This window comes from Pygocentrus nattereri, chromosome 20 (genome assembly GCF_015220715.1).
Source record: "Pygocentrus nattereri isolate fPygNat1 chromosome 20, fPygNat1.pri, whole genome shotgun sequence".
NCBI classification, from domain to species: Eukaryota; Metazoa; Chordata; class Actinopteri; order Characiformes; family Serrasalmidae; genus Pygocentrus; species Pygocentrus nattereri.
In genome coordinates this window covers 13,279,426-13,297,561 of record NC_051230.1, presented here as the reverse complement: position 1 = coordinate 13,297,561, position 18,136 = coordinate 13,279,426, and the positions used below count along the sequence as shown (strand labels likewise).

At 38.6% G+C, this 18,136-nt stretch overlaps 1 protein-coding gene across 7 annotated transcripts in view; it reads left to right on the top strand.

Annotated features, from left to right (window-relative positions):
* Positions 1-18,136, top strand: part of kiaa0825 (KIAA0825 ortholog) — a 180,071-nt gene that overhangs the window by 18,330 nt on the left and 143,605 nt on the right. For 6 of the 7 annotated variants that reach the window (XM_017691132.2, XM_037531364.1, XM_037531363.1 and 3 more), the window contains exons 3-4: positions 2,133-2,301; positions 4,219-4,906. In XM_017691132.2, coding sequence (XP_017546621.2) covers positions 2,133-2,301; positions 4,219-4,906 — 857 coding nt within the window. The remainder of the gene's footprint in view (positions 1-2,132; positions 2,302-4,218; positions 4,907-18,136) is intronic. The other variant, XM_037531361.1, reaches the window with a different exon arrangement.

The following is an 18,136-nucleotide window of genomic DNA, read 5'->3' as shown; positions in this document are numbered from 1 at the left end:
TACCATATTCTAAGAAAGTAAAGCAATGAAAAACATGTTCATAAATGGCTAAACTCTTGTTCTAACTTTTTCGTAGCATCCCTATAGGATTGTAGTAGTTAGTTAGCATCAAGCTAATGACACGTTGCATAAGCACTAAATATAAGGCATAAAATTACAATTTTCCATTCTGCCTTAAATGGTACAGCAGTAACATTGCAACTAACAGCAGCAGTAACAATGTAACTGCTGCAGCCTTTAAGGAGGAACGTGCAATTTATTGACACCAAAACATAACTGCAGTGCTGTTTAAGGTGGTATGGATAATTTGAAAAGGGTAATTCTACACTCTGGTATAGAGCTGTGGCTGCTGCTACGGTTTTCAGTTTCTAACAACACATTGATTAAGCTCGTGTGCGACAGAAGGCCCAGAGTCATGCTTTTCCTTGTGAAATTGGCCCCACTAGAAATATAGACATGATTGGTTGTTTTGTCACTTCATAATTATCTTAATAGTTAATCTAATACATCAGGACTTCTCTTTAGCTCTTGAAGTCCAAACCAATGTGAAAGCTTGCCTGACTATGTCTACATAGATAACACAGATAAAAACATTTTAGAATGCCTGAATTTCCACTTGACATTCAACAATTTTACTGTTTTGTTTTCCTCCAGCTTAAGTGTGAAACAAGAGTGGTACTGTAATACTTATAGACTTTAAATATAAGCATGATTCCATTGAATATTTTTTTAATTACAGACATGTGTCTTTTAGTTTCCATCCATTTTCAATCATTAGGCTTTTTCTAAAAGCTCTGAGGATTCCCTTCTGAAACATTGTTTGTTATTGTTTACAGACTCTATAAAATTGCTCTTTTTTGTGATGCGTGCAGTTGTTGAATGCTCTAGAAGTACTGACAACATCCATGGTATACTAAGAAAAGCATAATTTATTATGATAACAATAACTTATCGCTATATTGTGCCACCTCTAAACTGTATACTGTTTTCTGATGTTGGCTCAATTTAAAGCTGTTTTTTCCCCGTAGGTGTTGCCAAAACCTATATTTAGGTATATATTTTATTAGCTTTTTACATCATGAACTGCAGAAAACAAATTTCAGTGAGCCAGAGAACTATAGAGACTCTGGTCCTCATGTAGCTCAGAGTCTAGATAAAAAAAAAACAAACAAAAAAAAAAACATCACAATAAAGAGCAGCAGTTTTGTTGTGTGTGCACATTTGAAGGCAGCATCTTCAGCTGGTAAAACAGGCTGTTTATGTTGGCTGTTAGCTGGAGTGATTTTTACAGCGAGCTTTGGGCCATTCATTAAAAGCCCAGAAACAGGAAGAATCGCTGCTCCAGCACAGTCTGTCCCCACCGTCATGTCCCATCCCCACACATATTTTCTCTTTACAGCGAAATGAGACACATTTGCTGGGTTCCTGTTGGCAATCCTGCCTAGGAGCAGAAAATAAAGGCAAGGGAAGAGGCCCACTGACACAACACATGCGCATCGTTCCCTCGGCTTAATGTGGGCGCACATCGTTAAAATTAACAGCACTTTATGTGTGATATGTTTTGTTACGAAATAAAAATGCGTCACTTTAAAATGGTATTTAATGTGTTGCTGTTGGAAGGCATCTGGCCTTGTGTACAGCTCAGTGTTTACAGCAGGCCGTTTATAGGCCTCGAGTCAGGCTTGCTCTTACACAGACAAGCTATGCATTGTAATGGAGTGTCGGTGAGAAAGGGAGAGATTTGGAGAATGTCATGTCTAATTTATCATATATAGAGCAGACAGATGTGCTGATGCTGCGTGCTTATGGTGAGGTTCTACTGGTGTTGAGTTGATGAAAGAGACGTGCCATTTTATTGCGAGTCTTGATCAGACTCCTCTGAATATGCACACACACACGCACGCACGCAAGCACACGCGCACACACACACACAAACACGCCCTAGACTGACATCAGATTTATTGATGTCTATGTTCATTAGGGCTGATGGGTCTCGATCACAGTTGTGGGTTGAAGCGAGGTGAGGTGGAGGGAAGCTGTATGTCAGGACTGAAGTGTAACTCTGTGTGTGTGTGTGTGTGTGTGTGTGTGTGTGTGTGTGTGTACGCGTATGCATTTGTGTGTGTGTGTAGTATTGAACAGAACCTGCGGGAGCTCCAGGGTAAAATTGGAGAGGCCTGGATTGGAGAGAGAGTGCCCAGTCCTACAGAATGCCTACAGTGGTTCAGTCAGCGTAATCTCAGTTCATTAAAACCCATCTCTACTGGCTACCAGGAGCTGCTGGACTTTCTCAAAGCTCTGGTAATCTCACTGTTATAACCTTCCACTGTTATAACCTGTTATAATAATAGAGTGATGGCATATTGAAGGTGCACTATGTACATTTTTTTTGTTGTTAAAACTGAAAGAAGTAGCCAAAAAAAAAGCTCTAAGGTCCGCATCATACGTCTGGACTACATCATACGTCTTTATTTATTAAGGTCACACGCATAGGCTCAAAAAGAAACTTCAATTGCGTTCAATTTTTAGGTCTCCAATGCAAAATCAACATACTGATGAGGATATGACAATAGTATGCATAGACGATATGGCAATAGTAGATGATTCATTTACGTCGTCAGAAGACATGAGTTCTTTTTCAGCACATTCGCAATCATCAGATTCATCTACTTGGGGAAGGAATATGAAGCACAACCCACTTTATGAAATGTTCTTATGCACATTACATGCAATTATGCATTATCACCAGAGAGGCCTCCAAATCTCCAAGACTTACATAGTGTAGCTTTAACATATCTAACATATCTAACATATCACCTATAACACCATTAACATATCTAACATATCATCTATATACATTTTTTCCAGATTTTTTTTTCGACATCAGGGTTTCCATTCTCAGTCTTGGGGATCCCATTCACTCCACACATTATTTAACAGGTCCAATCAAGTTTGCTGGATGAAGCAAGGCTCAAAAATGTCTATGGGGTCATCGGGACTGGAATTGGTAACCCTGTTCTAAATCATTTTAACACAGCAGATGTCATTTATACTGTATAAAATTGAATGACTGGTCTAATAGAAGTGTTCCAAAATTACTTTGAATAAAATCTCTTTCATCACATAATTAGGGCATACATACATATTTTTGGACAGCGATGATACTACATTTTTAAACAGTTTTGATCACTTGTCATACTAAAAATGTTTGTTATTTAATGTAATAATAACTTACTAGAAGTGCCAAAAAGGGTGTTTAGAGCGATACTGTAAAAGAACAAATTTTGGTTCCCTAAAGATTAAGATCAAGTGACCCTTATTAGTCCCTCTGCATTTAACCCATGCGTGCAGTGAAACACCACATACATACTAGTGAGCACACACACACTAGGGGGCAGTGAGCACTCTATCCGGAGTGGTGGGCAGCCCTATCCACAGCGCCCAGGGAGCAGTTGGGGGTTAGGTGTCTTGCTCTGGGGAATGAACCAGCGACCTTCTGGTCACAGGTTGCCTAACCTCCAGCCCATGACTGCCCCCAAAAGAGTCTTAAAGAGTCTTTCAATACATGAACAACTATTTCTGTAAATGAGATGTAAATGAGTTTGAAGAACCTCTTTAAAGTTTAAAGATCTACCACATAGTGTAAAGCTTTTATTCCTAGAACCGTACATCCAAGCCAAGAACCATTTAAGAGCCTTTATTGTGCAGTGAAATGCTATACTGTGTGTATACCAAAGCATCAAAACATATTTTAGATGTATAATGCAATATTTTAAGTGCTTTTACTTTCAAAACAATACAAGCTTTTGGCAATTAACAAAAAGGTTTTTACATGACTTATAATTTATCTCTTAGATGTCATATGTTGGTCATATATGAAGGTTTGATCACTTTTAAAATATTCTTGATTTTCTGAAAGCTACAGCTCTTTTTATTATTCTGGGCATGATTAAATTGTTTTATTTATTTATTTTGTACTTTCTAACCTAGGAAGTTACAAAAGACTAGCACATTAAAATTATTCTATTAGTTTATCTGCAGCCACTTTCCATACAGTGTACAGAAAGTATACTTAATAAAAAAAAAAAGATAGAATAAATGATCTACTGTAGTATACATCACGTCTTCATCATTAACTCCTTTTGTATTCTCCAGACCTTTCTGGAACAGTGACTTCCATCTCAGTGTCTACTTAAGTGTCTTAACTTCTTTTAATAGCAGCACTTGCTGAAGACCCAGGAGGCTCGTGAGGAGGCTGTTCTGCAGTTGCTGTTGAACATCTCATCTCAGTGTGGAGTAGCCTTCCCTTGTTCTGGGCCATTATCGGAGCAGGCCCACAGTCCTGTCCCTCCTGTCTGCTCTGTACAAGATGACCTCGCTCTGGAGGTTCAGGAGACCTGGGACGATGTCCGGCTCCTGCTGCGACGCCACCTGCTGGACAAGTTACAGCCAGCAGAGGAGCCAAGCCAGTCTGGCCAGTCTGCAGAGGGCACAATCATTGGCTCAAGAGTTGCTCAAAAGATTCTCATCCTCCAGCAGCTCTCCTTCCTGTACCCAGAAACTGAGGTTCTTGTAAAGTACCAGGTTCTCCAAAGCAGGAGAGTTCTGGGCCTGCTACGGAGCACCCAGACATGCAGCCCAGGTGGGGAAAGGGGTTTTGACAGGCTGGCTCTAGGCTTCCAGACCGCCAGTCCCTCCTTCTGCGCCATGCTCAGTGAGGAGATCCACATCCTGAATGGAATAGCCGAGCCACACAGCATCTTGACCTTTCTCAACCAGGCCTACTTGAGTACTCTGGCACAGGAGCTGAGCATCCTCATGGCGAGAGAGGTGGAGGCAGTGCTGAAGGACAACACTGCACGTGGTGGAAAGACAGGGAAGAGCTCCAGCAAGAAGTCAGCAGTAGGTCAGTCTGCATTATGCTTGTGCTGTTGGTGCTATAGACAACAATAGAAATATATTATACATGTACTCTACCAAATGTGGACCCATCTAACTGAATATGGAGTCTGTTTTTAGTAGTGGTCCAAACTGCATTTTAAGGGGTGTGAATTCTTCTTGTTATTTCCATACATATATTTAAATGCTCGTTCTCAAAATCAAATAATAATATTAAAAACAATATTTGAAGCTTTTTTTTTAGTTATCTGACAGAACACAGACTCTTTTAATGGATGTTTCTTCACGTCCACATTCCTCAATGCATGAGTCCTTGTGATCTGTTGATTTTTTTCTTGCATAATTGAAGCATAAACTCCATAGAGATCCATTCGAATCCCACCCTCCCACTTTCTGTAGTGTTCCTAAACTATATTTAATAAGTTACTAAAATCTAATGATTTTGTTGGTGTGGTAGTAGCAAAGCAACTTCAGTGCTGTACTAACAGTGTGTGGAGGGGATTCTTCTCTAATGCTAAGTAAACACATCTACTGTTTGTACTGTCAATGTTTAAACCTGCTGCAAAACTGTTTTATTAGAAAGGAAAAAGAACAGATGCTGATATTCCTGCCTGAAGCTGGAATCTGTGTGGATTGGACCCATGGTAGTTCTTGGATAAGGATCATTATATTCACATATTTGAGATGATTCATTGAATTTGTCATATTTCCATGGTATACCAGCCTCTTATTGTAAATTTTACATTTGAGCATTTTCCTGATAATTTCAGATGCATTTTCACATGATTTCTCATATACGTCTTTCCCTATATAGCTTCAGTGGTTGTGTGGAAAGCTGTTTGTTGCACTCTGAGGTGAGGGTATGTGAATGGGTGGCATGAATTTTTGATGCATTCAAGTGAAACAGCTATAATTCATAACTTTTATACAATCCCAATTCCAATGAAGTTGGGACATTGTGTAAAACATAAATAAAAACAGAATACAATGATTTGCAAATCCTTTTCAACCTATATTCAGTTGAATACACTACAAAGACAAGATATTTAATGTTCAAATTTTATTGTTTTTTGCAAATATTCACTCATTTTGAATTTGATGCCTGGAATACGTTCCAAAGAAGTTGGGACAGGGGCAACCAAAGACTGGGAAAGTTGAGGAATGCTCAAAAAACACCTGTTGGGAACATTCCACAGGTGTACAAGTTAATTGGAAACAGGTGAGTGTCATGATTGGGTATAAAGGGACCATCTCTGAAAGGCTCGGTCGTTCACAAGCAAGGATGGGTGAGGTTCACCACTTTGTGAACAAATGCGTGAGCAAATAGTCCAACAGTTTAAGAACAACGTTTCTCAACGTACAATTGCAAGGAATTTAGGGATTTCATCATCTACAGTCCATAATATCATCAAATGTTTCAGAGAATCTGGAGAAATCTCTGTAAGTAAGCGGCGAGGCAGAAAACCAACATTCAATGCCCATGACCTTCGATCCCTCAGGCGGCACTGCATTAAAAACCAACATCATTCTGTAACGGATATTACCACATGGACTCAGAAACACTTCAGAAAACCATTGAGAGTGAACACAGTTTATCGCTCCATCTACAACTGCAAGTTACAAAAAAAAAGCCATATATCAACAACACCCAGAAATGCCGCCGGCTTTTCTGGGCCCGAGCTCATCTGAGATGGACTGAAGTGGAAATGTGTCCTGTGGTCTGACGAGTCCACATTTCAAATTGTTTCTGGAAATCATGGACGTCGTGTCCTCCGGGCCAAAGAGGAAAAGGACTGCCCGGATTGTTATCAGTTCAAAGTTCAAAAGCAAAATACAACAGTGGAGACCCCGGACTGTTGAGCAACTGAAGTTGTACATTAAGCAAGAATGCGAAAGAATTCCACCTGCAAAAGCTTCAACAATTAGTGTCCTCAGTTCCCAAATGCTTATTGAGTGTTGTTGAAAGGAAAGGTGGTGTAACACAGTGGTAAACATGCCCCTGTCCCAACTTCTTTGTTGCAGGCATCAAATTCTGTCCCAACTTCTGTGTTGCAGGCATCAAATTCAAAATGAGTGAATGTTTTCAAAAAACAATTTTATTATTTAAAAAGTTTATCTGTTTGAACATTAAATATCTTGTCTTTGTAGTGTATTCAATTGAATATAGGTTGGGAAGGATTTGCAAATCATTGTATTTTGTTTTTATTTATGTTTTACACAACGTCCCAACTTCATTGGAATTGGGGTTGTGTATTAACAATAATAAATAGAACTGAATATGTACATAATGAACAAGTACTTGAGTACAAGTTATTCAGGCCAGTCCTATATTTTTCATAATGTTATAGACATTTTGATCTAAATACATGTACTTAAATACAAATGACTGTGCAGGTTACTATCTAACATCTCAATGATTGCATTATCCACAAATCTACAGGAAATCGGTGGAGTTCTCCTATAGGCATTAACAATAACTAAGTTACTTTTTCAATTTTCTCACATTTATAGTTTCTATAAACTGGCAACTAAGGTTGTGCTTAAAAGTTAAAAACTTGTGACATATTTTGGCTCAGGTGTTTAACTCCAGACTTGCTGGACTGAATGTCAGATGATCTTGAAGGAACAGTCTTAACAACACAGTACGGCCATCTTTATATTATTATGTGTAGCACAAAACCATTAAGTACCTTGAGCAATTTAAAAGGTTTTTATTGCAAACACATTACAGACCACTTTCTATTTTGTTATTATGTTGTTGGGAAATATCAGTGCTATATTACGATTAATAACACCTTTATAGAGGAAGTAAAGGTGTTTACTGTTAATATCCAACCTTTTTTTTCTCCATCTACAGCTTTTTGAAGTAAAACTATTTTTATACAGTCTTCACATTTTTTGCATTGTACTCTATCCAGAAAGCTGTTTTACATATTCTTCTTATAATTCATCCACCTTAGTTAATCCAGCTCTATAGCCAGCTCAGCGCTCCTTTCCTGGCCGTAAACCCAGGCTGAGGTAGGTGTGAGCGTGAAGCTGGATAATTGGCCTTTGCTTCTGAAGAACCATTTGATGGTCTAACATGGTGTAGCAAGGCAAGCTCTACACCTGCAGACAGCCCAACATTCCTTAAAATGAACCACCAGAGGCAGTGCGTCTACTAATGTGGACACAGTGAGCATGTAATGCATGCACACGACTCTTTTGCAGGCTGTAGCTACTCAGAATTTTTACATGCTACATTGTGCCATGTGCCTTCAGGCCCTGTTCAATGATTAAAACTGTTATTGTGCTATTAGAGAATTTTAATGAGTGCTATTCGAAGTCATTTACCTACTCAGTGACTAGATATCATCTGATTGCCACTTGTCTTCGAAGCCTGGGGTAAAAAGAACACTGTCGGCATACATGCATACATATATATATACCTATATATATATATGTGTGTGTGTGTGTGTGTGTGTTTTAGCTTTAATGCAACTTATATATAATTTATGTATTAAGTGGCCTGGTGCTGCCCATAAAACTAATCAAGCCATGCAGCTAATATAAGTCATGTGTAAAATAATTGTTTATTGTTTGTTTTAGTGCTGCTGTCATGACTCCATGATCAAGTTCTTTGTTTTGCATAATAATACCCATCTCTCTTACAATAAGAGCCTTTTTAGGCTTCCTATTTTATCTTTTTTCTTCCCCAAGAAAGTATTTGTCAATTGAATTTGAAACCCTGCCTGGCTTGTTATTATTCACTTAAACAGGACATTCTGCATAATTCAAATGTTAAGACAGTGAGAGCGGTTTGACATGAAATGCTTTATTGTAAAGAAACTTACTGACGCGTAGTTCTTTACAGTGGTTGTGGTTGGAACCAGAGCTCATGATCTCTTCAACACAAAGATTAATTTCAGGAGCCATCTTTTACTGTCCGAAAAAAAGTGAAACTACATGTGTCTTAGTTTTTCTACTGTAATGTTGATAATGGTAAAATTGGGGTGAATCTGAGGGAAAAAAAATATCTCGTATCTTTCAAACTTGCCACCGTGTTTGTATGCATAGGTATTATTATTTAGCTTGCCTGTGTTCATTCTCAATATTCCTCGAGCAGAAGCAGGGCTGAGAGAGAAGAAGCAGGTCTCAGGGGAGCACAGGACTTCCTGCCATGGCATGCTGTCAAAGCACTGAAGCATTTAACAGCTTTTCATGCGGCGCGATGGCGGCTTCTTTTAACCCCTCCATCTGAGAGGGAGGGACTGATGTTGTTCCCTCCTTCCTTTACCAGATGTGGGAGGCAGAGGCCTTTGTACCCATCCTTTTTTCCTTTTTTTTCACTTTTCATCCTTCTTTCCAGACCTGGCTTCTGAGTCTGATGCACAGGTTGACTGATCCGGAACAATGAGGCTCTTTAAACCCTTGCCACCACACCTCAGTGCGTTTGTACAGGACATGACTGGAGGGGCAAAAGATGTGTGTGTGTGTGTGTGTGTATGCACACACATGCATGCATCTCACTCCAGTTGAAAGAGATACAGATGTTTATTGTTATTATTTTAAATTTTTTTTATGATTAGCAAAAGTAATAATGTTGAGTTATTCACACAGTTATATTTTGTCAGGTGCATTGTAGTCAGTTAACAGACTGCAAGCCAATTATGTTTTTGCAAAGAGTATACAGTTTTCCTCTTACCTTAAATGCAGCCAAAGGATGTTTGGTATCAATTTCACACAAGGCTAATGTGGCCAACATCTGAGCTTTTAACCTAGCTTTAGTATTGTAAGAACTGCGTGCTTAAATCATGCACTTGCCTTAAATTCAGTTGAGTTGTTAAAGGAGAATTCCACTTTTTTTTTCAAAATCTATAGCTAATTCAATTATTAAGGTGTAAGCAAAATAATTCTGCATGGTTTGATGTGAAATACTGTATTCCAGAAAAACCTACGGAGCCAAAATGGTTAATAGTGATAGTGATAGAAACCAAATGTTACCTGCTGGATACCCAGGGCATTGTTTTAGAGTAGTTTTAAGAAAATGTTGTGGCATGTTTTAGAATGCATTCATATAGGCTGTAAGACTTTTTTTCCACAAAGAAACATTTTTTTCTGATTTACCCCTGTTTTACCATTATCAGCATTACATATACAAAGTCATAAGACAGATGTATGTTCAGCAGTAAATAAAATGTATGTAGCATAACTAAAAACAGTTGTAGCAGTTATGGATGTGCACGGATGAGGTCTACAGGGCATGACTTGAATTTCTGAGACCCTACTTGACCAGGCTTGACTGATACTGATAAATCTGAAATTTGAAACTGCTCCAAATCTGTTCAGTCTGCTGCAGAGTGAACCTGGTTTATTGCTGGCATACTCTCACCGCTAATGTTCAAACTTCATACTTCATTCAGACTTGCAGCATAATTTTTCCTGAATGTTTGTGTTCACATTTGCACCAAAAGTCCAACTCAAAAACCTATTGACTTCCAGTGGCTATTGGAATAATAAAATAAATGCATTTGCTTTATAGATCCACTGTAAAACATTTGGAGAGCAAAGATGCCTTGGCTATTCAAATACATTTGTGCTAAATTTCAGAAACTTGTTTTTTATTAACATTATTTATATATAGTTGAGTTATGTAGCACCGATCACTAGACCTCATACTTGCAAATTCTTTCAGTGACTAGCATGTGTACTACAGGTTCCACGTGCAGTGCACATTTCAGTAGTGCTACAATGCACTCATCATTCCAGCACTTAGCCTGAAAGCACACTGCAAACATTTCTCACTAATAGCCCCTCACTACAGCAGAGATTACTTATGCTGCTGCAATCTCCTACATGCCCTTGTACAATGTTTATTAATATTTAATAAAGTCACACTTCAGTAAATTGTATCGCTCTCCACATTTACACACACTGTCACATGTGCCGTGATGGTGCATGCACTCGCACAATAATGGTACTTGGAGTTTTTTTTTTTTTTTAAATATATATATATATACAAGTACAACACGGGCCAAGCTGCTGGCACTCCATGTGCTTTATATTGTCTAAAGCAAGTGGGTTTTGTTGCATGAGAAGTGTATGTGTGTGTTTGTGTTTTTGTGTGTTTGTGTGAGTGTGTGTTTGTGTGTGTGTGTGTGGGGGGGGGGGGGTGGGGGGGGGGGGGGGGGGGTGGTGTTGGGTTGGTATGCCAGACCCAGAGATGCAGACAGTGGTTAATGAATGGAGAGCCCTCAGCTTTTCTATGCTGGTTTTTATTTAAGCAGACAAAGGGAGCAGTAGAGTCCTTCACTTGTTATTTACCGAGATCCAGTTTGCCATCTGTTGTTTTGTGGAAAAAAAATATGAAGAGAGCCGTCAGGAACTAGTGTTCATCCTGCTTATACCTAGCAAGGCTGGGTCTTTTGGAAGGCATGTTCTTTTTTCAAGGATATCAGGCAATCATTTTACTGTGGTCTGTAGTCTTTACTGCCATTGAGTTTTGGAATAAAGGTTGATTCACCCATGCAAGCAGGCCTTGAGGGAAGGAAACATTTCTAGATTGTGTCACTGAAAAATGAGGCACAGAAAACTGTCACTAGTGTCCTTGCTGTCAGTCCAGCCTGTTATAACTTAATCGTAGCATCAGATCCTAGCACTGCACCAGCGGGAAGGGCTGGCTGCCCCTGCTGTGACTCAGGTGGATTGTGCCTCTGGCAGTGCAAGGACTGGGAGATATGTATGTGTGTGTGTGTGTGTGTGTGTGTTTGTTTGTGTGTATTAAAATGATCTTAATACAGTATTGTCTAAAAGTTATTTATTTATTCAGGAGGTATATATGATGAGATTAGATATACCACCAAAACTGTCACCATCAAATATACAGTACTTAAAGCATTCATCTTTTAGAGAGATGAGAAAATCAAGCTCCACTCTTGCTTGATTTTATTACAGAAGCTGTAATAAAAGTGTATATTAATAGTGTATACACTATTTAAAAAAAAACTTAATATTTAGTTGTTGTGCCTTCTGTGTAATGTTCCTTCGAATATATGTTTCTTCTGATGCTGAAGATGAAATAACTTGAATTTCTTAAAGGGCATTTTGACTGGAAATTAATTAAATGAAGTATTTTGCAAAGTACTGCATGTAAAAATAAAAAAAATGTGTTTTTTATTCCTCCAGTCACATATTCACTATATATTTTTTAAATAATTCTGAACTGTTTCAGAATTAATAAATAAAATTGAGTTGTGGTATTTGAGATTCAATGATTTCTTAAAGAATCCAGTTAGACTAAGCTCAGAGATTTAGATTACAGTGATGTTTCAGCGTCAAATTGCACCTCCTGCCATTAATTTTATTGAGAACAAATTGTTGATAGACGACAAACACCAGCATGTGGCTATGTGAAAAAGTTGCCCTGTTGCCTGTTCAGCAGAGTAGGACTTTTTTGGGAATGTATTCAATGTCAGCGAATAAGAGGCAGTTGGGGTGGGACTTTTCTTAGATGTTGAGCAAGGTGGAGAAGAAACTATTCACTGCTGTCAGAGCTGTGTGATCCTGCTCAAAACATGTTTGAGGACATTTCATGTCTTTATCTTTTTGACCATTTTCATAAACACCAGCAATTTTCACTTATGAGTAGTCATGTTTGAATATTTCCCGTTATGATTAATGGGAAAGAATGATGATCTTTTGCCACAAACACAACCACACAACAAACCAGACGTGTGTATGTTGTGACAGTGAGTGGGTCACTTTCAATGTTGCCTGTTGTAGTGAGCAGTGGTTTGCCACCTGCAACAGATGATGCTCAACAACACTCACACAAACAACGTGACAGATAACCTTGCCTGAACCATTAGGGAGCCCCTTAGGAGGTCCACTTGGCTCCCGAGGTGCCTTAAACAGGCTTGACTTCAACATGAACAACAGCAAAAACAACTGCAACAGCAACAGCATTGCCCAAAGTGCAAAGAGCTGAACCCAGAGTGTTAAAGAGCGCACTGAAACATGGCCCTGAGTATTTAGCTCTGTTTTCTCCATGCCACTAGAGCCCTGCCTCCATGCTAAAGGGGCAGGATGGGTAGTGGCAGAGGCAGCTTTGATATGGAAGCTGCTGGATTCCCCTGGCACCACTGTTAACATCTGCATCTGTGTGGAGCTCCGGCTTCCGACATGCTGAGCGGGCTTTGTTGTCCTGTCAGTCAGAGTCAGTGGAGAATACCGCTGTTGATCCGACTGGATGATAAACTTGTCAGTGAGACTTTTTTTTCTTTTTTTTTTCGTTATGTGGGGTTGGCTTGAACACAGCAACAGCAGCAGTTACACCACTAACATGAAATCTGGCCCTCCCTCTCAGAACTGTTTCCTCTCTCCTCAATTGCCCTCTGCCTGCTTTCCCCTCCCTCCCCTTAGAGCAGACTAGTTCTAGGCAGTTTTGATTAAATTCAGTATTATTATTATTATTATTATTATTATTATTATTACTACATATATTTCACATGGCTGGGTGATATGAACTTTAAATGAAATTTATATCACAATATTTTCAATACTACTTGAACAATGCATAATAACAATGTTGTTACTGAAAAATAGGAATAATATAATAATTAAAACAATACTTCTAATATAGAGTAAAACATAAAATGTGGCCTGTGAAAAGTTATTGCACATTTTATAATTTACTACTATACATCACAGTTATCCAAGTTTTACTCCAGTAAAGCAAGAACACTGAAATCAATATTGAAATGTTAAACAAATATCAGTATTGGTATAGGTAATATATTGGTCAGCACCAGCCAAGCCTGATGTGGTCCACTGATGGTGATGGACCCATATAGTCCAAATAATTTTGTGCGAGAAAGAAAATGAGGAAAGGAAATAAAAATCTGTGACTGAATTATTGCCTGATTGCTCATTCCCCAAAGAGCCTGGGCATCATTTGGTGAAAAGCATTTAATAATTGCTTTTAGGGCCCGTGTCAGACACATGCAATTCCCCGCACTAATGGGCCAGCTAGGTAGAGCAAGGCCCCAAGGGTCAGAGCAGGACTCTGTCCAGCCAGCCAGACAGCACCATCTATAACCACGGAGGGAGAGAGTGAATGAAAGGAGAGAATAGGGCGAGCAAGTGTGGAAGAGATGAAGTGGCAGTAAGTGCAACCCAAAGGGGAAAAGCACTTCAGCGTCAGTTTAATACGCCAGGCCGGGGATTTGGCAGCACGCCACACAGCAATTGTTTACCTTTTTGCTCACTGGCTGCATCTGTTCTGTTTTGTAAACGGCACTAAACTATCCGCCCGTAAACACCGGAATCAATAACAACTGTTTGGGGATTTCCCTGCCTCCCCACGTTTCTTTTCTCTTTTTTTCTCTTTAGCTCTCTCTCTCTCTCTCTCTCTCTCTCTCTCTCTCACCCTCTCTCGCTTGTCTCCTGCCGTTTTTCACTGCCACTCCCCTCCTTACTCTCTCCCCCTTTCTCCCTCGCTCTCTTCCTCTCTCTCACTCTCACTCTGTCTCTCACTACATGTCAGTCAAAGAAAGCGTGACACAAATTTTGTCTTTGGTTTAAGTAAAGCCTAATTCAGGAGAGTGCCTTTGAGGAAAAGGATGTGTATTTACAATTACAATAGCATCTATTTATTTTGTTCATTTTGCCCTCTGGAGAAACTGGAGAGATTAAAGTTGGAGTAGTGTGGTGCCATTAACAATACACTTTTACCCTTGTGAGAGTTCTTTTATTCATGTTTGAAATCTCTCAATAGAAAAGTAAATTCGGGTTTCAGAACACTACCAGTTTTTGCCTTTGATTAGCTTTTACAGGCTGTGACTCAAGTTAAAATACTGTAAACAGTTCTAAGCAGCATTCATTTAACCCAAAGCCTTTTGTGTAGTCTGTGTATCTAATCCCTTGCTCAGTAGTTATTAGTCATTAGGTAATTAATATGTAGGTGTGAGAGTGAGGACATCTGTGTGGGCTCGCATTCAGGCCTGTAAGGTTTAATGGGCACATGCCCTATATTTTTCTTGGATTTTATTTCATTCCTTTTTTTGCCCTCATGTCTTTAATAACATTTGTGTGGATTTATGTACTAAATACCATCATGATTACTTTTACATGATCTTTTTCCATCCTCTGTTTATACCATAGACCTACACAGGCTATTACTGTGCCTTTAAGACTGATATGTAAATGACCTCAGTTCTGATACAACTGTATGCATGATGGTATGTGTAAATTCACTGATTAAAATGAACTGTGTTTTCAACTTAGTTTCCATATGTCAACTATATGGATTTGGAAGTGAATGCCATGTTTTGAAACATGGTGACATTAGTTTTTCCATGATATGGGCCCTTTAAAGGCTTTACATCCTCAGAAGTAGCACCATGGCCAGCGGTAAGCTGTTTCCTGAGTTGGCCATTGACCCTAAAATGTGTCATTTTTCATGCAAATAAACATTATATACTTATTTACACTTAACGTTACAGTACATCACCCACTATCCATCTCCTCTTACATCCTGTCTCTGATCTTTCCCTGTACTTGATCTGAGAGTCATGCCCTTTTAATGACCCCTGCCATCGCCTTGGCTTCTTTTTCTCTTTGACTGTAAATGACACGGCTGGCTGCTCCCAGCACCCCCCGACCACCTCCTCTCCATCACTGTGTTGTAATAACCCCCATTACGCCTCTAGTGCCCGGGCCATCCTTTCCACACAGGCCCCTAATGGTTAGCTATGAGAGTGCTAGCTTAATAAGCCATTAATGGATGGGCAATAAATAGCTGGGCTATGGCTGTATGGGAGCAAGACAAGCCAGCATGACAGCGGGCTATTAAACATGAAGGTGAGATGCCAGGCGTAAGTGTGAGTTAGTGGCGGCGGAGAGAGTGACCCGAGTTCAAGGGTACAGCCAGAGCAAAACACATAGAGAGAGAGTATAAAAGTCCCATACAGTATGAGAGCTCTAGCTAAAGGACTGGAATTGATCTATTTTTTAAAAGATATATAAAAGCTGCTATGTCAAAAGAAAAAAAAAACATTTTTTGCAATAAATGAAAAATTACACTGCTCGCTATCATCTGTCATATTACTGGTAATGGGCTGCTGTTTAAACCAATCAGCAATTTCTATAGCCAATTTTTGTGTGCATCAAATGGTATATGATTACACCTTTTAGACACCTCATTGTCTACATACAACTGTTCTCTCATGTTGAGAGCCAAAATAGCTTTGAAGAAATGCAATTATACGCATATAAAGCTTTTAAAGTGGACTGCTATTGTAGAGCTGTGTTGCTGAACTGCTTCCAAACCTTTTGAAGTTAGTGGCTCTGTCTGTGTTAGTGTTACTTTTAAATATCTTGCTGTGTTAGCAAGACTTATGTGTTATACAGGAAGCTTATTGAATTCTTCATGTAGATGTTAGTGTTGTGTAGGTATAATGTGTTGTTAGCTGTGACTGCCATCACATTGCAGTGTTGTTGAAGGAATAGTATTGAATAGAACCAGAGTGTCAATTATACAGTGACATTTGAAGGCTTCACTGTTTTTCCCCCACAGTGAGTGTACCTACATAATATAAGGCATGCAAGTACTTCAGTGAACTGGAGTTTTACATGCAGTTCTTTTTTTTAGTTCAGTTTCATTTTTTTTATTTTGGAGAGAAAAAAAGTGTGGAAGGAAATCCAGTCTCTTGGGGTTAGTTGTTAACCATTAGCCTAGCATGGATACTAACCAGCTAGCTGTGAGTAGTGTTCCTTGCTCAGCCAGCTGCTTTAGGCAACATCATAGTCTCTGAGTACAAGCCAAGAGGCTCCACATTTTCTCAGCTAAAACTGATGGTGTGCACGACTTGCAATATTTGCTAAATAAAAAAGCGAGAAAATTAGAAAATTCAAACAAGAAGCTGGTCAATAAGAAGCTCACTTCAGCTTTGTACCATTCTTGCCAGGCTCAGAGAAGGCACTGTGGGCTCTAGATACACTTGTCCTTATCTCATTAGTGTTAGAAAGCAATATTGACCACTGTCTATATATTGTATATTATTATTTTGCCCAAAAATATTTTAGATTAACTTCATTTGTTAAATACAGTTTAAATTAAAAGTGAAGGGACAACCCGAATAATATATCATTGTTAATCTACCAAAAAAATAAAAAATACATAAGCACCCACAATGATTTTATTGAAAAAACAATGATATAAATACACTACACCATGATATGTCCTAAAACCCTCAGTAATCTTAAATATATTTTGGAATACATTTTTGTCCTTGCCATCTACTACTATACGTTAATAGCATATCACAAAAACAGTGACTTCCAAGCAAGTTGTTTTAACAACTTCTATGGAGGGATGGCATAAATTATACATTTTGAAATTTTGGCAATGTTTACATAATACATAAAAGTCTTTATTTCCTTTTGCACGAGGAGTTGGGGACCATTATCTTAACTCCTTAAAATCCCAGGCTTCTTACATACTAATACTTATTATTCTGTAACTACAGGGACCTCGACTTCAGTGCAACTCGCTGAGCTATTCAGCTTATATAAGTGTGTAATGATACTTTGTGCCTGCTGGTGGGCCCTGGCCATATACAGGGTTAAGTTGTATTGACTCTACACACCTTGTCTTCACTCCAGCCTTTTTATTACGTTGTTCTATTTTAAAACATTAAGTTATGAAAAGGTAAAGTTTCTGGGGAAAAAAAAATAATTAAAACTTTATGGTACACAATCAGACCTTAAAACTATTGTACCTTTGGGATTAAATTTACATTGTTTATACCTTGATGACCTTGATGATACCTTAAAATGTATCTGCATATTACCTTTTTCTGACAGTATAGAGACTCAGAATGCTGTTCATCGTGCTCCAGGAGCATCTCTGCATAGCCTCGTCATTACAATTGACAAACCTACCTAAACCTTCATAAAGGCTTTTTCCAATAGATGTCATCTATCAGAAAAGGCTGCATTTGTCAACTTTGATTTCAAGTTGATATAACACCTGTTTTAGGTGACATTGGGTTGTGTCATCACACTTATTTTGATTGAAATGACATAGCACATTATAATAACTGAGTTTGTAGCTTAGTGTATAATCACAGTGACATAATTTTGTCAATGTGATATAGCTTAAATGAAAAGAAAAAAAAAACTAACTTTGAAATGAAACTTTTATTCAACCAGCCTGACATATCAAACTATGTCATATTTTCAATGCTATGTCACTGTA